This window comes from Cyrtonyx montezumae, unplaced genomic scaffold (genome assembly GCF_038088225.1).
Source record: "Cyrtonyx montezumae isolate F1298 unplaced genomic scaffold, pur_monq_1.0 scaffold_3, whole genome shotgun sequence".
Lineage (NCBI taxonomy): Eukaryota > Metazoa > Chordata > Aves > Galliformes > Odontophoridae > Cyrtonyx > Cyrtonyx montezumae.
Window position 1 is genome coordinate 57,094,086 of NW_027072034.1, and position 25,184 is coordinate 57,119,269.

Consider the following 25,184-nt stretch of genomic DNA (forward strand, 5'->3'; position numbering starts at 1 on the left):
AAGGATTAAGCTCGGAGAAATGGCAGTGATCACAATATGCCGCACAGAAGTAGCAAAAAAGGGGGCTTAAATTCACATACTGCTAAAGTAAGATAAACTGAGGAAGATGGCACAGGTTACAGAAGAAAAGCTGTCAATCAGAAAAAGGAGAAGAGTCAATCAAAAGAGCCATGATAGAGAGTTAGAACGTGTTTCTCTTCACACAAAAACAAAGGAAGAGGCCAAATTTGCTCAGCTTATCTTCAGAGTGTAAAATTAGGGCAATTTCTAGGCATCATCGTACACCAGCAGAACTCTGTTAGCAACTAATGAGAGCTCTATTTTAAGTTTTCAGAGCTGAGGTGGCTCATCCCATCCCAGGAGTTGCTCAGTGCCAGGTTGGATGGGGCCCTGGGCTGCCTGAACTGATGTTAGGGCAGCCCTGCCCATGGCAGGGGTTAGGGCTGGGTGGGCTTTGAGGTCCCTTCCAAGATAAGCCATTCTGTGATTCTATGAATACATGAGAGCTTGGAAAATCACAATAAGAAAAGATTCTCTTATAAAATCCATTACCTTGTTTATAAAGAATTTAACTGCGCACTCAGAAGAAGACAGCATAAGGCATAAGAACCCCGAGCTTCGCCATTCAGCATTACACAGTTAAAGAGTCATTTCAATACCTCCATATCCCCTGTCTTATCACATGGTATCTATAAATGCCTTGTAAATTAGATTGTCGGTAAGAGGCATTTACTTTACTGCACAGATTAAATGCAAAAGAAATAAATTATGTCCAAACACGGCAACTTCTATTTGGATAAATATAAGCACTTCTGTGTGTTGGTAATAGGATAAATACTTTGGTATAGCCCCGCCATGAGAAAGCCACTGCTTTAATACAAGTCTGTACAGTGTTAACATTCTGTGTTACACACCAGTTTGGGAGTAGTTGGGGAAGCAGCTGGGCTACTCTCCAAGTCCTGCAGCTACAAGTGGATCTGGTCATAAAAATAACCAGGGAGGCATTTGGTGTCCCTTGAAGACAGAACAAAATGGATCTTGGGATACCTGATCCAGCCCACAGACTAAGCTGAACAATCTTATTCCAAGAGGCATTTTTAGGGATATACATTCCTAAATTTGCCAGAAGGGTTTGTCGTTCCTCCATAAAACCAAACACATCCCATCATTAGAGCCCCAGAGATGTGATCAATGTAAACCCAAGTCTCCTGTAGTAGGTCCAGGGTCACAGACTAAGCGAAGACCAGTGTGCCCTGATAGGCATCAGTTCGTCAAGAAACTTGAGCTTCTGCTGACTTTCACCATTACCCACCAGTAGGTCTTGAACCCTCCAGCATCAGTTGGATTTGTAACTTCAGTTCCACTGTCCACAAATACAATCACTACAATACTGGATTGATGCAGTCCAGCCCCAAGTAGTCTTCTGTTAAATATGCTGTGTAGTGAAAGTCTCTCACTAAAGAGATAGCATTTACATTCCTCTGACTCCTGAAAGCTGCTGCTCTCAGATGTAGCTCTCCAAGACAAAGCAAAGCAATTCCGTTGCAGGAATGTACTAGGAAATTTCCACTGTTTGCTTTTGCTTGGGCTGTTGTCTGATCAGAATTGTTAATTTGAGTTTACTACGTCTCCGCTGAACACAGAAAATCACATTATATGTTTATTTCCCCTGCAGGCTGGTCTGCTTACATTTCTAAAGAAGAGGGGCACCTCAAGAGAATGTAAAACAGAAAGAGTAGTAAGGGGAAACAAACTGAGATACTGTGGCAATATGGCTCTGAAAGGATGAGAAGGAATTATATGCTGCAGGGTGTTGTAAGTATATTAAGGGTTGTCTTGCCCAACAGCCGTTTGGAAAGCTTTGTTGTTATATATCATGCAGAAACTCATTAGGCTGAACGTTTACAGACTGGATTCTAGATAAAAAAAAAACTCTCTCCAATTCCCGTTAAAAATGCATTTAACTTGAGTTGTAGTTGCATACATTGGAACTTAACAGAAACTCACCTTAGAAAGAAACCCACTGCCCAGTGGAGAAAAACAGGCACTCTGAGGTTGCCATCCATCTGACCTACTTCAGGCATCCATTTTAGGATAGCATCAATCTCATCCTCAAATTCCCTTCTTACATTATCTAGTTCTCTATTTGCTACAAGGGGAGTTCATGGGGATGAGCTCAAATGTCGATACTGATGCTTAATTTAATGGATCACATTCCCTGACTTTGAGAGACACCTGAACCACACGGAGGAGTTTCATGCAGACAAACTTATTTGCTACTTCATATGAAATTCCTTCTCATCAAATAAATTATGTAGACTGAACAAATGGTACTGTGCTGACACTCCAGCAGCTGAGAAACCTTATTTGCTTCAGGAGGGAAGACAAAATAATGAGAAGTAGCGCATGTCTTCTCATACTACTCCATCTGTGTGCTTCCATCCCATTGCTAGTGAGAACAGCTCACCTTCAACAAAGGGTCAAAATGAACATTTGTTCCTTCTGCTGAGATTGCCAGTGAAGCTGCCAGTTGTGCAGCTGATCTGGATACTCTCATGTTCTCTCAGGAGCTGACTGAACAGTCTGCATACATTGCTCAAGATAAACAGTTGAACAAACAAAAAAAGCATAACAGCACCTCTTTCCATTTATTTCAAGGATAGTAAATTTTTGCATATGCATGTATTTCTGCATGCTAAGGAGAAACTATTTCATTTCTATAAGCCTTCTTTTAAGCGTACCTCAGTAAGACTTCTATTTCCCTAAAAGGGATTACAGTTAACACCACACAAGCAATATCGAATACTTCATTTGAATAAGCAGACAAATGACAGTTGCTGTGAGAACTATAACTGAATTTGCAAACTACTGCAAACACCTAATCTGTGCTGTGCTATTTAGCCAATAATAAGCCAGGTGATGGCTGCAGCTGTTCTGCTGAAAAGTAGAGATGTTCAAAAGGAACTTTCTTGCACTTACCAGGTATCAAAGGCAGCTATCACTTGACTTCTTGAATGAGATCACAAAAAGGAGAAATAAAATGGGTGAGTCAGATGAGCTGGGAAAGACATCTTAAAGGTATTGCTCGCACTGCTTCTCACTGCTGATCTGTGTCAAGGCAGGTCCTCACTGACAATAAGTTGTAAACTCTTGAAGCACACATAAAACATACTGAGTACCTCTCAGTATAGTTGCCCAATACAAATCCTCTCTCTTTCCTTCTTGGGTCCCATGTGGGACCTATGGGTGAAGAGGAGGCACGACTTCTGCACTGAAGTCCTGGCTGATTCAGTCAAGAAAATGGATTTTACAGAAGGATACACTTCTGTTCTTTAAATGCCAAATAACACAAATTAGCATTTAATCACTCCTTAATGGAAAAAATACATAAATATCACACATTGTAGTCTTTTTTTTTCTGCTGTAGAAACTGACACTAAGGTTAATAATAAGTCTATTAGCTCTGAGATAGAACGTGAATACAGCTCAGCTCTTCCACAGATTTCCTCTCACAGAGTAATAGAGAAGCCCTTATTGGCACATAGGACAATTTACTGTTTGGCATAACAGAGTGAAAAACAGCAATGAATAGATTTTCTGAAAGAGTAGGGAACAAATCCAGAAGGGCAAGGTGCCCTTCTCAGCAGCTTGCTCATTACTTATAGGCAGTTACTGTACTGCAAGGCTGAAGCCTGGAATTCTAACAAGTCAATACCAAAGCTCTGTGGGATTTCTCGTTCCTGACTTTACTGCCTTGTATTTATTGAGTGAGGACTGATGGCATAAGGTAATGTAATTTTCCAAGCTTTTTCAAAGTAGCAGAGATTAATGAGCAAGGTCAGGCACCAAAGGCACCAGAGAGTACTTCAAACCCTGCTTGAACTTTTTTCCCTTTGACCGTCTCATGAAAAAAAAAGTGGCATTCCAAACTTTCTAGGCTCTAGGCACTGAGTCAGCAACATCATTTTTTAAGCAGATCCTATCTCAAAGTGTAGAGGGACTGTTCTCCTCCCATGAGAATGCAGTTTTAGGTTCTGACAAGCACCTGACTACAGCGGAGATCATTAAGGCTAGGTTGCAGCAGGCTTATTCTCAAGTGTGCAGCAGAGAGAAAGAGTATCCAACTTCTGCAGACCATGTATTGAAATAATATCTACCTTTTATTTTTTCCCAGATATTGGTAGCAGTAAGCGTGGTTTTCCAATAAAATTATAGTGAAAGGAGAAGGTAAGCCTGTTGTGGAGCAGAGAGGGAAAAATGGTCTAATTTTTCTGACAGATGGTGCACTTTGCAAACCAATTTAGTACACCAAGGACACAAGGAAAGGTTGTACATGCTCGAAGTACAGTGCATTTCTGAGCTGCCAATAAAGTGGTGGCAATGAAGTACTGGCCCACAGCCGAGGCTGCTTTTCAGCCTTCAGAGACAACACAATACAGAACAATACTTCTGTCACCTGGAATACTTTCTGCTTCCTCCTTCAGAACAGCCCATGCTCCTTTTTCTCATTCCCATTCTGGTTCAGAAGCATCTCATTTTCCTCAGAAGTCCCAGCAAACAGGATTCAATCATTCAAATCATCCACGCTAGTAAAGTCTCCTTAGCATAGCCCTGTTTACCTTCATGGAATATGTATATGTGGCCTCAAAACACGGGAATCACATTTCCCCGAGTCTGTGACCATCTTTGTCCCACACACAGATCTCTGCCTTGTGCTGAAAAGACTTACAGTGAGACAAAAGGGAGAAAAGGCCTTAGGCTGCACAGAAATTCTGGGAGGTGGTTACTGCACACATTCATTTGAGGGGGGCACTGTGTTTTTCAGGGTTTTTTTGCCTTTTAAAATAAAAATATTTACATTGGGGATGGGAGAGTGATCCCATATCTCAAACATAATTTAAAAAGAAAAACCTGTGGGCAATGAACTGAGAAGTGCTAAACAGTAAGCCTCAACTAGGTTCAAAAGGAAATTCTCTGCTGTAAAAGTATGCTACGTTTCATACTCTTGTAAATCACAAGGCATACCTGCGACTTGTAAGATGATGGAGGAGTATGCTGTTGACTGTAAAAGCTTGTAAATTAAAAAGAAAATGCAAAAAGGATGTCAAAAACCAACAAGTTTTACTGAGTTGAGATTAGAAGCCATGAAGGCTTCCTTTTCCACCTACCTTTCTTTTCACCTCACTAAGTTTTCACCTGAGGCATTCTAACCAACTGCTACTTAAAAACAATTTTATCAGGAAGGGTGGGCATTGATTTAGCAAAATGCTGCAATTGCAATTAGGGAGTTATTAAACCCACTGCCAGATAGTCTAATTGACATGAAAATCTAACTGAGGCCAGGGAATAAAGGTTTCCCTCCTGCTTAAGTTGCATGTTTATTGCATACACAGAGCTATCTTGAAAGAATATTAACATCGGAAATTTGAGGATAAAAAGGTTAGTAGATGACAAACTACAGTGCAATTAATTTTGTGAATTTTGTGCAACTTTAATTCCAGAAAATTCTGTTTCAAGTTCTTGACTTTGCAACCTTCATAGTCCTACGAGCACATTGTGTTTCCTAGATTTAAAGAAAAAGATATATATTCTGCTGCAACATATGGACACCCACATGGCACTTCAGCACAACTACTTGAAACTGCTAGATCCATCACACAGACCTCTTGTTTAAATTAAATAACTGACAGCAGTAGTAGGTTGATGTCCTCAATCAGAATCAGTCAGAAATGGGATGAACTGTATATTTTGCTGCTGGGTTTCATAGGGCTGACAGGAAAGGAACAATTAAAAGATGGAAGGTATGGGCATCAGGGACAGGGACTTCATTGCTCATCCACGCCTTCAGATGTGCTGGCTCTATCTGTTCCATCTTCTCTGTAGAACTCTGTCCTAGCCCTATCTCTTCCTCAGCCAAGATCCTCATCACGGTTCCCCAGTAGACCTCAAATCTGCTTTTTCTTTATCTGATTAGTCCTAGTCTCCAAATTGTACCGTGGTATTCCCTAACCTCAGAACTCCATTCCAGCTCTCTTCCACACTAGCTGGCTCTTGGTCTCTTCCAGTTACCACATGCCTTTTCATATTCCACCCTTCTAATCCCAGTTCCCATTCATAAGTATCATTTCTTCCCTAAATATCCTGAGGCTGTACAGTTTTCTGACAAGAGTTACTGAACTCCAACATTCCATCCTTTGACCTCCTAGTTGTACTTTTTGTCCTCTCTGGATTCAAGGCAGAAGGTACACTTCCCTGCTACGTAACTGTGGTGCCTTAGTAATACAGGAGGCACACCATGCTCTCAGCTCCATTTCCTGGCCAAAAAGTAGCTTACAGAAGCAAGCAGATGCAATTAGAAAAAACTTTGTTCCTCAAGCCCCGCAATGACAGCACTGGTGTATTTGTCTTGGTACCTATTACCTTGGTCAGTGACTACAAAATAAAAAAAGGTAACTGCTTCACTGAATGCATGCAAATGTAAGGCTCATCTTTCCAAACATTTACCACTTGGCAATGTTTGAAGACAGAAAAGCCACATCCCAAATGGTATATCTCAAGTTTCTGTTCAAAATGCTAACAGTTCAGAGCAATCCAAATAGAGGCATCCAGAAATTGTTTTGAACTGGTAGACATGCTAGTATTTTGGTCAAGTCTCATTTTTGGAAACAGCTGAAATGACTTTGCTGAATGCCTCCCAAAAAAATTCTGCTTGTCGACCAGCAACCAACATGGTAAATTTCAGCTGAAGCAGATGAATTTTGGCAAGGCTGTATGCAACTGAAAGGGGATTAGAAAACAGGCATAATTCAGCAGCTCAGTGATTTGGTCTTGTCACCAATCAGATAATAGCAAACAAAATAAGTGTATATAACATGAGTAAAGACTGTAAATAAATGAAATGAAGATACAGGCAGACAAAATCTTGAAGAGGAGTCAAAAAGGGAATGTGGATATTCTTCTGGTGATGTTTTGAGGCCTCCTCAAAGTTTCAACAACAACAACAATAAAATTGAGGCTATTTATAATGGTAAATATAATAACACAAAAGTTAAACAAAGCTCTCCTTTATGTTCTGTGATTGAGGATTTCTCTAGCATTTAACTGTTGCTTATTTGAAAACGTATAGAAAATATTTTCCCTTACCTGAATTTAAATCTTGACAGACACCCTGAGTTCTGCTTGGATTTACAGACATGTCATATCGTCAATAAAACCAATCTGAAACACCATCTTAGCTGACACACACAATTGACCAACTTCAGATCATTACTCCAGCCCATATTTTTCTAATCTATACAGGCTTTTTTCCTTCCTCTGTTTCTGAGGATTACAAGCAACCTGAGATTAACAACGTTAACATCTGAAAGAATGACAAAATTTCATGTCTTCCCTTTGGATCGGAGAACACAAGCTGGGCTAATGCAATAACAGATTGAAGCTAGGACATAAGTCACCAGCTGATGCTGCAAGTGTTGACAAATGCAGAACGCACAGTATACAGTCCACCCCAAAACCAGCCTCCTTTGCTCCTAACTAAAACCCACCTTGTTTTCTTTACTGCTTGAATTTCAGAGCTGAATGTAAAGGTAACAAATTACATATTTTTATTCTCTTTTCCTTGGGAAACCCAGTGTTTACTCTCTCTCTCATTCCCAATCCGACAAGGAAGAAAAAAAGGACAACTGAAAGAGCTCTTTTCCAATCCCGCTATTTTAGACGTCGGTTTCTCTCCTTAAATGTAGTGCTTTTCTTTCCAGTGTTTCTTTGCTGTCTATTCAACTGAGCACTGCTCAAATCTAGTATGGAAAACAGCAATTGTTTTGGTGAGACTGTGCAGAAAATAGGGACTTCAGCTGAGGGTCAGTCATGACCCCAGATTAGAGCACTAATAAGTTACCCACTTCTGATGAACATAGATTCTTCAACATAGATGCAAACAAAGTTTGCCTGGGAAAGTAAGTGGAGGCAGTTAGAGGAAGAAGTAGTGCTTGACCTATCTGTGCAGAGGGGAGACAAAATTCTCTGGGGAGGAGAAAGAATTAGCAACAAGACAGAAACGCAGCATGACAGTAAGAAAGCTCACCAGAAAATAAATGGCTTGCAGAAAAGATAAAAGGGAAACTTCAGCTTTTATGGAGATGGAGAGAAAGTAAGGAACAACTCACTTGACCCATCATAGCAGTATGACTTTCCTGGAAGTACAGCCAATAGCTTGGAATTACACCAGGGCATCCCACTGCATCACATTCTTTACTCCATTCTCATGGACACATTCATATTATCCATGAAAATAAGGAGACTGAGCATGAAAATAAGCACTGACAGAAAGCTACCTACTGACACCAGACAATGACTGGTAAAAAAAACTTCAGAATACTGAAAGCATCTAGGGTGTTGTGTAACTCCTGAAGACAGCGCAGCTATGGCAATTTGTAACAACTGAGGGTCTGATTCTCTATTTTCTGTTGCTGACCTCAATTTATGCAGACTCTTCTAGAAATTACCAGAGTATTTTTTTTTTTCTCCCAAATCAATCAGGCTTTCCTCTCAAGCAAGCCACTAGTGAGGGGGAAACAAAGCATCTTTTCTGGAACTGCCTGAATGGAAAATGTACATTGTTTTTCACTGTTCTATTTGGTATCATGCTTGGTCAATTTTATCAACTGCTTTGTCACATCCAGACAGCATAACCTACTACAACAAAAGGTATGGCCAATACCTTGAAAAGGAGGCTGACAACTAGCTGATTGCTTTCTAACTCAGCAATCACACAGAAATGTAGAGCTGTGCTGAACAAAAGTAGAAGCTCTCTTGCTGCTTGGCTAAAACCTCACAAATACACAGCAGAATAGAAGGAGCTGCTCAGTTTCAGCTCAGGTTAATTACTTGCAAGTTTCTATCCTGAAAGTTCAGTCAAGAGATATGCCCCTAAATATGCTTCATGGTACTGTTTCCTGGAGAAAGCTACATACTGACTTAGGAAATTACTTTGATCTCCTAAGAATTTTGTGAAGTCACATTTATGGTAGTTATAAAATGTTTTCATATCAAGTTTGAAGTAAATTTGGATCTATTTATGCTTTGGAGAAGAAAACAGCTTCTCAGTGATTTTGCACAGCATGCACCCCAGAAATAATGGTAGCTGTGGATATCTTTACACTTCAGTTCATTATAAACTGAAGCTTAGAACCAAACCAAGTATAGGAGGTAGAAGTCACACAAACATTTACAGAGAAGCTATAAAGCACTAGAAATTACTTGATGTAGCTATCTTAACTGTGTGTGCAACACTTTATACTGAAGAACAAGAATAATGGAAAAAAGCTTCCTAATTCTAACTCATTCAGGTTTTCAGCCAGTCTACCACATAATAATGAAAAGCTAGTGTTAGCATGAAGAATCTTAAAATGATGAATAAAGCCTCATCTGAGAACAGCCTCTAGATTGCATTACTAACAAGGTCTGCCTGTGGCATGGCAGGTTTGGAGAAAATAGTCATAAATTACAGCTTCTTTTTGAGGCTCTTCCATAATGAGATGGCTTTTAGCTGGAAGACCCCAGTGGACTCCATCTTTTGAATCAATCTCTTGCTTTTTATTTATGTGATTCCTCATTCAAAAACCTTAAACACTTCAAGAATGGTTGTGATGCTTTTCTCTGGAATGGGTTGCAGTTTGGAAGAGAGTCAGTGCAGGCAAGGTGCATCAGACCTATGTGAACAGGCAGAAGAGCTCTAAGCCACGTGCTTGGTTCCACTGGCTTTTTCTACCATTGTGCTGCAGATATGAAATATTTTTCATGGATCCTTAATCTCCAGAGCTCTTCGCACTGGAGTCTAGCAGATCTATTTCTTTCTCCTGGTTTTGAAAGAAAAAGGAATTTAAGCCAAAGGATTAAGTTTGTCTGACATGGGACAAAGTGGTGCTTATTGACAGAATGATGACTCATGACTGATTGGCAAAGCCCATATCTGTGCCCTCCACTGACAGCATCTGTCACCCACTGACAAAGAAGTCCCAAACCACACATCTTTCATCTGCCTTCCTATCCTCTTGAATAGCAGAAGATAGGAGTGTTGGTTTTTTCCAATTTCTCCTAGGCAGCAGAACACATCTTTGCCTCCTAAAGGCAGGACACACAAGAGATTTCAAGGTCTAGTTAAGAATAGATTCATTGTAAAGGTCACAAAGAAATTCCTGCTAGTGAAAAATACTGCTATCTGCTTTATGAACAAAATCATTAGATGAGATCATACTCTACCTGTGCTTTGCACTGTCTGCTAGCAATTAGCCTGCTGACTGCTAGACCAAGAGGTAGCTGCTTTGAGATAACAGCCTGGAATCCAGCTGCCTCAGGATCTGTCTAGACTTCCTTCTCTTTGTGGTCTCAGGCTGCTAGTTATATCAGAGGTGAAAAGCAAGGGAGATATTTGGGCGTGGATATCAGGTTCTCATATTTGCTGTATAAACCAGTATGGGGACAAACGCATTCCCATCATGCCCTATGATGGAGTCCAAACATAACTGGAGCTCTGCTATCACCATCTTTTCTCAAAGGTACCACACCTGATACTCTACATTACCCTGAGCATTAATTCAATGAAACCTAAGGCCAGAAGACTAAACCTATCTTCAGGCTATATTTAACCTCTCCCCTCCTACCCTTCTATTTGGTTGTACCATATCTGCTACAAATTAGAGAATCCAGCAGAGAATTTTCACCATACTTATTTTTTTACTTCCCTTCTTAAACACAGCCAGAAACTCCGCAGCATCTATAGCCACAGAGCTGTAGCAAACATCCCTTTGCCTGAACGTAATGTAAGTACAAGTTTCAGAGGCTCCGTATTTTGGTTTGAAATTAAAATTAAAAAAAAAAAACCACACTGAAATTAAGTCATTTCCCACACACACTCTCCGGTGATACTTTGCATACAGGACAGTGATGGGTGCAGTCTCCAGGTCACATACTGCCCAGCCCTATACCCCCACACTGAAATCGTGAAAGACTGATGTAATTGCAATAGATATGAGTGCTCCTTCCATTCCAGTTTGCCTCCCTCTCTATAGGAGGGTTACGATGAAATTAGCAGCTTATGGACTGTCACTAAAACAAAGCACGTACTGAAGTGTGTGGTGGAGAGAATGGAGGGGTGAGGGGAATGGACTAATGCCCTCTTTGTACCTAGCACCCTTTGGTCGGATTTATACATCTAAAATCTCTAAACTGATAAAGTCAGAAAAATAATAACAGAAGGTGCTGCCAATTTTAATGAGAATTAAATTATTTAAAAAATACTGAAAAAGGTAGAGCAGTGTTGTCTGGCTGGAGAAAACAGTGCAAATGTAAAACAGGCAGAATGAACAGAACAAGCCCTTAAAAAAAGAACTTCAAAAGTAAAAGAACTGATTGAGGCTTATCTAAACTGTTAAGTACAGAAGAAAAAAGTCACACTGCATCAGAAGTTAATGCATCACCACAGTGCAATCAAACTAAAGATGTTCAGGCAAGGGACTCTATCCTACACTTTATGTCTGAAGGAGTTGATGCAATATATTCTCAGGAAGGAGCACTTCTGAAATAGCCGTGAAATTGGAAATAGGGTTAAAAGGTCATTAGCAATCCAAAAGGCTAACTCTTGTCCTTGGCTGGGTTCTCAGCATGAGACTTCTAACTAAGATTAGAAACTGTGGAGCCAGGATAGTTAGTGCTAGATTAATACAGACAATGCATTCAAAACTCTTACAATAAAATATTCTTTTTCTAGCTATTAGCCTGGATTTTAATTAGTTTGTGCTAATTAAAATTTTGTGCACATCCACTGTTTATTGGCAGAGAGGAGGCGGTAAATTGGTCACTGTGAGTGCCAGAGTTTCACAAATACCTAACAAATAATTAATGCTTTCCTACCTTGAGTCAACCAGCAGTCTCAGGGATTTTTTCAGTATAAATTAGAATGAAAGATGATATACTAAAAATACAGTTAGAGTACTCATTCATCAACTTCTGTTAAGTAATACTACTGTGAGACCCTAGAAGAGCTGAGAACAGAGTTGCAGTCTCTTCAATACTGACAGTATCTCCCAAAAGTTGACAGAGCATTCTGCCCTATTTTCCACTGACACTTGTAATATCTTTTCCATACCTGATGTTATTTAAGTTTGTTCTTTTCTTGAAAATTCCTCTTTGGAAAGCATGTATTTTTCTCAGTTCTTCCTATTCCTAACCCAGTGCAGACTGAGCAAAAAATGAACTAATACTGAGTGTGCCTGACCAAATCAAATGCTTTCAAACAACAAAGACCTCAAGCCAAGAAATATTTGGATGTTAGATTTCCATACAGAACATGGCTGGAAGAGGTTGCACAAGGAAGCTAAATTCAGCCAGATCAAAATGAGAATGCAGTTGCTTAGATGGAACTGAGGAGAAATTAAATGCCCACATCTAAAGCTGATATCGTGTAAAAGCCCACTGAGCTTCCGTTTAACTTCAGAGATAAACAGGCTCTGTCATATTACCCATCCAGCAAGTCAGAAGCCATTTTATACCTAAATCAGATTGGGATCTCCAAACACTTAGTTCTCCAGAGAAGCTCACTCTAATAAGCATCACAGAATGGCTTAGGTTGGAAGAGACCTTAAAGATCACCTAGTTCAAATTCCTCTCCCGTGGGCAGGGCTGTCACACATCAGATCATGCTGCCCAGGAACTGGAGTGATGTTTCCCTTTTTGTAGTCACCAGGGACTTATCCTGACAGCCATGACTTTTCAAATACAGCACAATGGCTTGGCAACCACATCAGGCAGTTCCTTCAGGACCCCGGGATGCATGTCATTTGTCCTCATAAGGCAGTCTTGGACTTGCTCTGCTCTTACAGTGATTTTGCTCACCTGATCCCCACCTAGAGTTTCAGGCATATAAGAGAAGTGAGAAACCTGACAGCCAATGAAGACTGAAACGAAGAACTCACTGAGTACCTCAGATGTCTCCGTGTCTGTTGAAGCCAATATTCCCTTCTCATTTATTGGAAGGAGTATGCTCTCTTTTGCCTGTCTCTTCTGCCCGATGCATCTGAAGGAATCCCTTCTTATTTTTCACATCCCTTGCCAATTTCAGTTCTATCTGCACCTTGGTTTTTCTGATCCTGTCTCTGCATGTACTATCATGTCACAGAAGAATCTGTTTCTCTCTATTGACAATAAATAGAGATTTAGGTCTCCCACATACACACATTTGCCACCAAAAAAAGAGGAATTTTACTCTAAACTTCTAGAGGGGGCAGAATTTACTGTTATCGATTCTATTTATTCCTGTTCAGCCAAGGAACTCAAGATATAATTGGATGAGACACCTTCTCTTGCAATGTATAGGGAACCTAGGCACTTTATATACCCAAAATGCAACTCTGAGTGCCAGGACCAGAGGTGCACTGCTTTACACTGTAGCATCCAATACCATTTTGCAGATTTAACTACCTGGTTCCATTAACTAAGTCCAGCTAAGGATCAAACTTCAATCATGCCTGTAACACTCCTGCTGTTCTAAATGCTAGTGGCTGCAGAAGGTAGCCTGATAACACCAAATTGCAAGCTAATTTTGGAGTATAAAGCTACATGTACTAAGAGCTCTGTGCTACAAATTAAAAGCTTGAAAACCATCAGAAAAAAAAAAGAATTTTTTAGGACTTACTAATAGACAATGAATTCATAAATGGAAAGTATTTTTCATTTCATCTAGAAAACCAAATCTTCTGGAAAAGAGAGACAACAAAAAAGTCTATTATATGAAGTAAAACAGACAATTTGTAGTTAAAGTGATGTTTCTCCAGAAGTAAATTCTGGTAATCTTGGTTGTGCATTGATTGTGTCCCTCTTTCATTTTTCACTTCCACTAATTAAAAAAGAAAAAAAAATCATGCTGCTAAGCAACATACACCTCTTGTGGCCTTTTAATCACACGTTGTTAGAGTCTGTGGACACGGAGACATCTGCCATTTGCGTCAGTCTAGCTCCAAGAACTTTTCAGTGTCAATACACCACCTTTTTTGTACCATTCACTCTAATGCTTATATACTAACGGCTCCTTGACAGTATATGGACAGATTCATTTCAGAGGTAGCATTAGTTTTGCTAGGCCCATCTAGAAACTAGCTGACCTGGGTTCTTCATTAGAGTTCCTATCAGCAGCAAAGCAGAACTAAATGTTCTTCTCAGAGTACTGATGACAGCATGGTTTCAGATGAGTACACATTTGTGGAAGCAAGCCAGTACATGTCAGCTATGTGCCAGTCATAGAAAGAGGTCTTGTTTACCCCGGTACATAGGCAGGCAGCACACTCATAATTACAAGCTGATATCCAAAAGAAATATGGTACTTGTCAAAGGCATAATTTCAGTTCCACCTTTCCTCACCAACTTGATGGGAACTCCAGCATATTTGTGAGTCATGTGAATGGCAAAATCCACCAGCAATACCAGGGCTTTATCAGCATTTGTTTTCCTTAATTTACAACTGCTTCCCCTGCTCTTAATGCCCCACCCTGATCTTTTCACATCAGCTTCTCAGAAAGGATGAGAGATGCTACCACTTTCCACAGAAGCCCAAACATCCACTGAAATGCAAACAACTGGACACCTCCTAAATGCCTGGATCCAAAACACTGCAGTATCCAAAGCACATTGGCATCACTGTTATGGCAAAGCAGCTGAGACAAAACCTTACAGAACAGGAAAGTTGTGGATATCAACTAAGGGAGGGAACAAAAAGTCAGAAAAAAACCAGAATACATTAGAAGGGCACAGATAGTGCAAATATCAAAAAAAGAAAAAAAAATTAAAAAAAAAGAAAAATCCACAAAGAAAAAACAAATGAATATGCCAATAACCTTGCAAGTATCTTGTAGAGTCTCAGGTCTGGGACTTAACAACACTGTTAAGGCGTCTTTCCTTCGGGCGTCTTTCCTTCCTATGCCTCTCTATAACCTCACTGAACTTTGTTTATTAACAGTATAAGCTTTCCTGAAGTGTATACACAACAACTGATGCAATAGGACCAAGATCATCTGCTTACTACTGGAAGTAAATAATCAGTAAGCATATTTCATAATTATTTCCTTGGGCTACTCGAATCCCAGAGAGCTTCAGGACTGGATGCAGCTCTAATTTCTGCCTCCTGTAAAAGTTGTCCAAAGGAGCAAAACTTATTAGTGACCATAGGTAAGTATATACATTGTATATGTGTTCACTTCCCCATGTTTCAGAAATGGAGCTGAATTTGTGTGTGCATTCCATTTGAAAACAACACATGTATGCATGCACATACACAAATGTATCCCAGCTTGCATGCAGGCACTGTGTACACAACAAAGATCCCATAAATTAATCAAGTTATTCTTGTAGCAAACTGGAAAGAAGGAGATGGAATGAGGCAGGGATTGTTATTGTTATCGCTATTTTTAAATACTTGGAAGGCACTCAGTTACTACAGCGGTGAGGACCATATAAGTACCTAGATAGATTCATTTGTGGCAGGAATACTAAGTGTGAGGGTTTTTCCAACTCAAAGGTGCCAGCTAGCTGGGGATTTAAGGGACCTCTAAGGGGGCAAAGGAGAAAAATATTTTGAAGTCATATTTTGAAGTCCTTTAAAGGAGTTTAAAAAGTTGAATTTTTTTTTAGAGTTGTGCTGTTTTGCTTTGTTGCTCTTTTGCTGGTTTTTTATTTTGTTTTGTTTTTTCCCTGGGAATTTCTGCATATGATTTGCTTTCCTGGTATTCTTTTATCAGATAGGAAACAATTGTTTTCCTCTTAAGCGCAGTTATTTTAAGACAAAAAAAAAAAATCAAACCACCAACAACAAAACAACACGCCAGAAAAGCTGCATAACTGACATTAGGGATCAACATACAACATACACAAAGAAACACCACATGTGCGTAGTGTAATATTCTTTGCGTCAAGAGATGGACTTATTTGGAAGTCAGGAGAGTAGCTGCAAACAATACACCAAATGAAAACTTCCAGGGAAGTCTGAAGACAGGACATTGGCCAGAACTACATGAGCATTGCTGGCTCTGTTAATTGCTGAAACTTCTAATAAGATGCTTCTGACTAAACATTTTAAAACGAAAGGTCCTCTTCACCAGATGAAATTCAGAAGCAATACACAATATCACACCAGGTGTGTCAATAACAGAATACAAGCAGTATCTGGTCACTCAAAACTATTATTTAAAGTTTCAGTCAGGTATATTCTCTCCTTTAAACTCTAACAGACAGTTCTCTCCAGAAACCAGATGGCTGCTGTGTGTGTGTGGACATGTAGGGGGTAGGTAAAGCTCCAGTACGAAAGGTGTTCAATTAATCCAAAACATGTAAGATTTTGCTTTGAAAGTTTTTGTAGTGAAAAAATAATCAGAAGTTGCTGATCAGACATTTTTGGTGAACTATCCTTGTTAACACTCTTCTAAATAAATAATCACACACACATTACTCTGGAGAGAACTCATCCCTGGCCTCAAGAAATGGAAATTCACCTAGGAGAGGAAATGAAGTTCTTGTATAATTCCCCTCTCTTCCTTTCTGTATCCTCTTTAGGGAAGATCTGTGAACAATCTGAGAGCCTTGTTATTAAAGGCTAGATCTCTCCTCAGCTGAAACACACTGGCTGCCTGAGGAGACTGCTGGACTCCTTGATGCACAGACCAGGGGGGCAAAGGAAGAGATACAGGGAAGAAGAGTACCTGGAACATATTTAGTTTGGTTCTGGCTAAATTTTCCTGTCCCCAAGAAAGTGCCTGAAATTCAGTGGATAAAACTGCCTGCACTGTTTTTACCATGAAACCCATCTCAACGGCATAGATACTCTTCTAGAAATACTTGCTTTCTCACAGCTCTCATTTGAAATGCTCTCAGCTACAAATCGCAGCACTGAGTTCACACAGGATTTTTACACCCTTGTCTGAGCCTGAGCAATCTGTACATGACAAAATACAACTTATATAACTATGCAAAGGTTCAAACACTTTTGTGTTTAGGCTTTAGGAAGGTGTTACATTATTTGATGGGTACAAAGATATCTAAGAATGTCGCTGAAACACAGACTTTCTGTTCTGAGATTTGTGGGCTGAAGTACAGCAAATAATTCTCACCTCACATTTATAAAATGGTTTGGGTTGGAAGGGATGTTTAAGACTATCTAGTTCCAACCCCCTGCTATAGGCAGAGACAACCCTCTAGACTAGGTAGCTCACAGCCCCATCCAGCCTGGCCTTGAGTGCTTCCAGGGAGGGGACATCTGCAACCTCTCTGGGCAACCTGTGCCAGTGTCTCACCACTCTCCCAGTAAAGACTGTCTTCCTAATATCTAGCCTAAATTTACCCTCTTCCAGTTTAAAGCCATTTCCCCCCATCCTGTTGCTACATGCCCTTATAAAAAGTCCCTCCCCAGCTTCCCTATACTCCCCATTACTTACTGGAAGGCTGCTATAAGTTCTCCTCAGAGCCTTCTTTTTTCCAGGCTGAAGAGCCCAGCTCTGTCAGCCTGTCCTCATAGGGGAAGTGCTTCAACCCTCTGATCATATTAACAGCCCTCCTCTGGACCTGTTCCAATAACTCCATGTCCTTCTTGTGTTGGATATTCCAGAACTGGATGCAATATTCCAGGTAGGATCTCATGAAAGCAGAGTAGAGGGGCAGAATCACCTCCTCCACCCTGCTGGTCACAATTCTCTTGATGCAACCAAGGATATGTTTGGCCTTCTGGGCTGCCAGCACACATTGATGCAGCAGCCTCATGTTGAATCTTTCACTTCCTAAATTCCCACCAGAACCAGGTTGGTTTTATGAGATAGAACAAAAACTGGTTCTGGGCATAGATTGAATGATATAGGAGAAAGAGACATTTCCTAACTGGGAGATCATGTTCTGTGAGGTACTGCTTTCAAGGGACAAGAGTATTTTAGCATAATACCATAGTGAAGAGAATTAAGAGGGGAAGACCATTTCCTCCCAACATTCAACAGAGTACCCAAGAAAATTCAGTACTACTCAGAGTTCCAGATGACGGTACCCTTCTCAACTTCTGATTAGTGCTGTGAGGGTGAATTATCAAAGAGAGAGACCTGTTTCATCTTTTGCCACACAAGCTATTTTCCGTGGGAAAACAAAAATGCATGAGACATTACAGTGCTACAGCTAAATGACAATCCTTCCTCGTGAATGAAGAATGCAACCATTAGATCAGGGCAGACATGGCAAACCACGTTCCATGAGCATATTTAAATATTTACACAAATCAGCCTTATGTTTTCCCTTCTTTTTTTGAAATCTTTCTCCATAAGTTCATTTATAGGGCTGTTCCCAAAACCAGTATATTTTTAAATGGTCATTGGAGAATATTAGTGGAAAATTCATTTTGAGTTCTCAAACAAATATTTATATTAAAGTCTACTATAATAATGATCCTGAATTCTAGCTAGGAAATAATGCACTGTTGATCTAAGCACTCCACATGAAGATGATTATTTACTATGAAGATGATTATTTACCCTGCTGGGCCAAGCATTCTCCTCTGAATGCAGCTGACACAGAGTGCATAATTTACCAAATTCCTTGAACAGCAGAAGTTGGCAAATGGACAGTTGACTGCAGTACAAGATGCACAACCAGGAAAACCTACTGATGAGATCTCCACCCCAACACACACAACTCTTTACAGCTCTTGCTACTTTTTTTCTAGAAGCATTCAGATTTGTCAGTCCAGATGCCTCAATTTTAGATAAGCTCCAATGCAGAGCCACACCCTGGTGTACACAATACAGATGAAAAAAACCTCAAGTCTTTAACTATTTACAGTTTTCTAACCACCCCCAAAAAAATATCACGAACTCTCAGGATAAATCCTTGAAAACAGAACAGAAACTGAAAAGAAAGGATTCAGTTTCTCAGTACATCTGACCGTCTTCCCTTTACTGCGTAGGCTGACTCCAACATGACACGTAACTTGATTCAAAAGCATGCATTTTCACTTTGTCGCAGGGTTTTATAGAATTCAACATGTGAAAAAAAAAGGATTTGATTATTGTAAATATTCATGTTGCTGAATGATAGATATAATATCCTGAGATAATGATTACAAATATCACACACATTAGGTACAGAAGAAAGGATGAGATCCATTAATAGAAAAAAGGAGTATTGCAAATCTAAAGAAAATAATAGTTGGTTCTGATGTAGCTGTTACCCTGCTAAATGTGCTAGACTGTAAAGAGTAGATTGCATGATATCATCTTGCAATGGTCAGCGTCCACTGAAGTTGTCAGGTACTCTCACACTGACTTCACCAGCCTTTTCCAAGCCACTGATATACCGTGATAGAACACTATAATGCAATAGTTGTTATTCTTTAGGAAGAGATGAATTGTTTATTTGCCCTTTCGCAGGTTATGATCAAGACCAAACTACAATTTGTTTAAAAGGTCAAAACAGATAAATGTCATCTTGTGTGGTCACTGAGAGTTTCGCTGTTAACCTTTGACATCAGTAGATCTTGCTCCAACACAAGTGATTATTCAGTATTTATAATACAGATATATCTTCAAGAATTACTGGCTTATTGCTGCATAAAACCAGGAGGATATAGTGGTGTACACTGTACGAATATAGCGCTAATGCCCAGTACTCTGAAAGTGAAAAGGGACACTACCACTTAGCAGTCTGCAGGAAAATTCAAGGCAGTTAAGGGAAGATGCTGCTGATGAATGAAAGTCCCATATACGTACACTCCATTTATCAACATAGCCCGTACAGTTTGCGTACAGGATTTTCTTCTCCCATTATTGCAAGCTCTGACACACAGTCACACATCACTGCTTTTTCAGAAGCTGTCTTTCCCATTGCACATCCCCTTGAGCCAATGAGTAAGGCTGCTAGACCAAGGCAACATCAACTCAGTGGAAGATGGGACTGTGCCTGTATTTTGTATTTGTTAAAAACCTCTGCTGGAGGTTACTAACAAGACTAAGAGAGGCCATTGCGAGGGTGACTAAATATGATTAAGTATATGGTATCACAACACAAAGATCAAACATTCATTCATTAACAACTACCAAACCTACCATTACTATAAAAGGAGTCTTCAGATATTTAATCTCCTTAAATGCTTTACTGTGTTACCAATGCCATACATGAGGGAGAGCACTGATTGTCATAGACATTGGTATTAGTTTCTCCAGTTTTGACTCATCCTGGAAACGGACCCCAAATTCACTCTCCCCAAACAACTTTACTCACAGCAGTTTCTCCATGATGTGAATCAAAACTGTAACAAGTTCTGAGAATCATTATTTGTTGTCAGGGCTAGTCTTCAGCCATTTTTCCTGGATTTGTAATCAAGAGCAAGGACAGAGACTAGGCCATTTCCATTTCTCTAACAGTTTTCATAGTATGACTCTATATTTTATACTAAATGAAAGGTGGTTTCATTTCCTCTCAGATACTCTTTTCCAACAAGTGTGAAAGTTTCACTATGACAGGGAAATGACCGTCTGAAGAACTGGCTGATAAGAACAGACACAATATAAATTTAAGACACGCACATATTTCTAGCCAAAATACACAGAATGGAGGTTTTACATTTTGTAAGTAGCTTTTACAGTACACCCGGTTTCCAGAAGAATAAATCACTTTCGCTCAAATTCTAACTACATATAGCTAATAAAGTGCAGACAGACAGACATTTTCTGCTTCTTTGATTTAGAACTCAGTCTCAGGTTAAAAGTTCTAATTCTACTTCATTTACTTGCAAGTATATGGATTTGGAAGAAAAAGGACTGTGTTCCATCTGCCCTGCTGCTGCTGTCTTTTATGCAGGTTACAGGGTTTTTTGGTTGTAATTTCATTACGAAAATAATTGACATTATCTATCTGAGAAGTGAGCATTTGGTTGTTTATATTATGCATAAAACTATGCTACAACTAACTAGAATTGTATATTTGAATTAATAACACAGTCCAGTCAAAATTCTCCTTGAGGAGAAGAAGAAATTTGCCTCTAAAAAGGCTGCAGAATAAGTAAATCTGATCTAAATTTGGCAGCGGGACAATTTTATTTGTAAAGAAATTCATAGTAAATGAGCTCAGTTCATAATGTGCTTTAACAGTAAAGAGAAAAACATGCTTTCCATGCTGCCCGAATGGTTGGCATAATTTTGCTTGCCTTCCTTTCCTGTTAACTTCAGAATGCAAATAGCTTTGCTGTCAGGGTATATTTGTTCCCACTAGTTCAACACTATAACAAGCCAAAATATTTATTTCTTTTTTTCCACCCTTTAATTTTTGTTTTATCATATTGGGAACATCCTCTACTGATTTCATTTACTGTAGTACTATGCAAACAGCTCTTACAGAAAAGTCACCTCTCTGTAATACAAAAACTAAGCAGAAAAAAAGATTCAGTGTTTTAGGATATGTTGCCTCAGAGGGTCCAACATTTCTGGGCAGACCAACACAAAGGCCAAAATGCACATCTAAAATCACTACTCAATTTCTCATCCCAATAAGTTGCTTTGCTTTTCAGAGAAGACACATTCTTCTTGCTTCTCATCAAGAAGACAGACTACCAGACGTATTTCATTTGATTAGAACTAGATGATCAAACAGATCAAGCAGCATATTTTTTTTAGCTCAATCACTCCCCTGTTCATGAAAGTCTACAAAATGATGTTGCCTCATATTTGGCTGAGTCTATAATTAAAGCTGATCAAAATGTTTTCCTCTGAAAAATATTGCTGATGGTAACAGGATTTTAATTGAGTGATCATTTGTATGCAATGTACCTCTGCCTCCTATAGGAAATAAAATCAGTTCTCAACTAAATAACTGTTTTTACTAAAAATGTAGTTGGATTTTATTTTTTCTTTTTTTTTAAAGCAAAAAAAAAGGAAACATTTTCTGGATACAATTTTTTGTACCATTTATGGAGTAGGAATTGGTTTCTGCTTGCCTGTTTCTTAGAGGCCGAAAACATAATTTGCCCCTTAGAACAGCAGAGCATGCATTCAGATTCATCCAACTACGTGGAATACCAAAGTCAGGATCTCATTCACTGTATGGTCCCTCTCTATGATCTGCCCCATTCACATCCTCTCTTCATCAACTCTCAGATGAGCTCTGTGCAAGTGGCTTCTAACTTTAGTACCTCAGTTATCAGTCTAAAGTTAGTCAGACTACAGAAAATATGTTTATGGGCAAGTCTTCATAATCAGTTGCTTTTGTACATTTATATATACTTCTGTTCTTCCTCATTCATGTAGCAACTGCTTATAACATTTAATCTTATCTCTTCTGTTCTATTCTCACACACCAAACACTACCTTGTTCTAGCCTTATTTGCATCTGTGGTGACTTGTAACAAGTCCTTTGATTTACCATAGTATGAGCTCAGGATCAAATCTCTACTTAGCATAAAGGACACAATGACAAAATCCCAACAAGCCTTATTATTTTTCAAAAACATGCAAAAGATCAGAGGAAAAGAACTACCTGTCATTACAGTAAATATCTATATTCATATCCAGATCTATTTAATTGGCTCAATATTCTCTATCAAGAAATATAGCTTACACTTACCATTCTCACCAGAGGTCTTATCTTTCCCATTTGTAGCTCCGGTTCCTTGTCTCTGGTAGAAGAGGGAAAGAAAAAGCAGTTAGAACAAACTTGGATTTTCCTATTGGAATTGCTAGCAGTTACAGCCAGATTTCTCTTCAGTATCTTGGATAGTCACAGACCCTCTTAGGATGCTGTTTAAAAAAAACTAGCAGTCAGAATAGGAACACTTGGTACCATGTAGACACAACTATGTAAATATGCATGTAGTTGTACACTTATCACCTGTACACTGTTATCACCTGTTAGTGATAGGGTATGTATAGTCAGGTTAAAAAAGAGCAAGGGTATGATGAGCTACAATGAGGCATCCTCTGCCATCCTCCATTCATAGGATTATTCTGACATTGTTCAGACTTTCCCTTTTCTCCTCAAGCACAGATGGAACTTCTCACTTCAATTCACTTAAAGAACACCCTCATGACATTCCATCCAAAATACTGTGAATAAATACTATGTAACTTCTAGCAAACACTAGTGCAGCCCAAACAGATAAGCACCACGCAAAGTTGTATTAGCGAAGTTACACTTACATAAATTCACTACTTTAGGAATAGCTTCTCAAAATAAATAAATAAATAAGAAAAAGAAACATACAGCAGAGAAAGCATCTCACAGGTAGAATAAAGGTGCTTTAGCAAACTTGTTTGGTAAAATTTGCATTCTTTATGCAAAATTATTCATACTTGTATGTATTACTGAAACAGATTAAAGAATTCATCCTCTAGAGCTGTCCATGTGGAAAAACCAGGGGTATAAAGTTTACAGTGAAGAAATCTAGATGCATTCAGAGGCGACACACCTTCGTGCATCAGGAATGTTGACAACTGCAGCAGCACTGCAAGCCACATGGTTTGCACTAAAATACGGATGGTCATATTCATTCCGTTATGAAAAATCATACAGGCATACTTATCCTCAGGTATTCACTGCAGAGCAGCTGACTAAAAACTCGTTTCTGTCCTTCATCTCCCACTGTGTTTGCATTCTCAGGGTACTCGTGATGTAAGTACAGAACCTTCATGTTTACTTTTAGCTCTCATTATAGAAAGCCAGAGGGAGAAGGAAAAGTTCTTCAAACCCCTCAGGAGGACAGCAAAAGAGCTACATATGGTCTATCATGCATCCACAGGCCCATGGTGAGGTTTCTCATCTTCCTCCCTGTGGCAAACTTCAGTGCATGACTCTGCTCCACTGCCTTTGTCTCATCTCACACTGTACAACGAGACAGAGCCCTTACAGAAAACAACTTTGAGTCCATAGCTACCATCTTCCCATGCAAGGAAAATACATTTTTCTTTCTCCCTGGAGCTTCACAGTCTACAACAGGAAAGAAAACTTGGCTAATAATGCCAAAGAAAGAGGAACCCAAAGGGCTTTTTTTATTTTTTGAATTTTATATATCTAAAAGTATAAGTTAACAAACAGCCATAAGTCACCTAAATCCACCCAGAAGCCAGTTTTACTAATGGCATTATGCCTTTAAATAAAATTTTGTTAATACTTCATTATTTCAATTTCAATTCCTATTAGAAATGTGATTTCAGTGTAAATTTACCAGGACCTCCCCAAAAAATAAAATACCATTTTCACTGAATAAAAATCCATAAACTATATTACTTTTCCTAAAAATATACAACTTTTTTTTTTATAGGTTTTCTTTCTGAGTATTTCTGGCTGTGCTGCCTAGCTGTTATGAAGGCTTCTCTTTCCTCCCTAGGCTATACCTGTCAGGTTTGGTCTGCTGTTGATGCAGTGCTGGAATACAGAAGCACGCATTTCATGTCCCAGGAATTTCCCTCTGGGAAAGGAGAAAGTTCTGTTAAAGAAAATAAATGAAATCTCAGCTTCAGTCATTGAAGACTTTTTCTGTTCATGAGGTCAATATTGTTTTGTAAGTTAAAATCAGGCTAAATACACAAAGCTCGTTTGGGGACCATTAGGCATACTGAGAATAAAGCCTGAAAGTCTATTGAACAAGCTTCTGATAGCCCTTCCTTCTCTGCTGCATACATAATTTCATCTAAAAGCACTGTGCTGTATTCCAAAAAAGACCAATGGATTTGAAAAAGAAAACCAGTATCTTGTTAACAGGGCACTGCAACTGTTAAGAAAAAAAAAGCCATATGCAACACATTCATCCACTTGCAAAGCTTTTGATATTTTACTTCACTACATTCAGCAAACCTATTTAAAAAAATAAAACATTTTCAAGATGCTGATATTATTAGCATTAGCCTGTTGCTTCTTTCTTCACTTTTCATGATGCTACCACAGGCTGCAAAACAAGGCTTAGGTTTCCAATGTCATTCCAAGCACAGGACTGAACATGGGGAGGAGCATTTTCAAGAAGAAATGTATTAAAGCCCTACAAAAAGCTGGTGTAACAGATACCATCCTCAGACACAGCAGATCAAATTAAAAACACTGAAATAGGAAAAAAAATATTAATTTCTGGGCTTTGTTTTTAAACAAGCAATTCCCAAGTTGCTGACCATATTTTAAAAGCTAAAAGT

General features: G+C 39.2%; 1 protein-coding gene across 1 annotated transcript in view; it reads right to left on the bottom strand.

Moving 5' to 3' along the window:
• The window catches only part of PCP4 (Purkinje cell protein 4), a 51,807-nt gene that overhangs the window by 9,237 nt on the left and 17,386 nt on the right, over positions 1-25,184 (bottom strand). Inside the window, exon 2 of the mRNA XM_065741680.1 lies at positions 22,630-22,681. Coding sequence (XP_065597752.1) covers positions 22,630-22,681 — 52 coding nt within the window. The remainder of the gene's footprint in view (positions 1-22,629; positions 22,682-25,184) is intronic.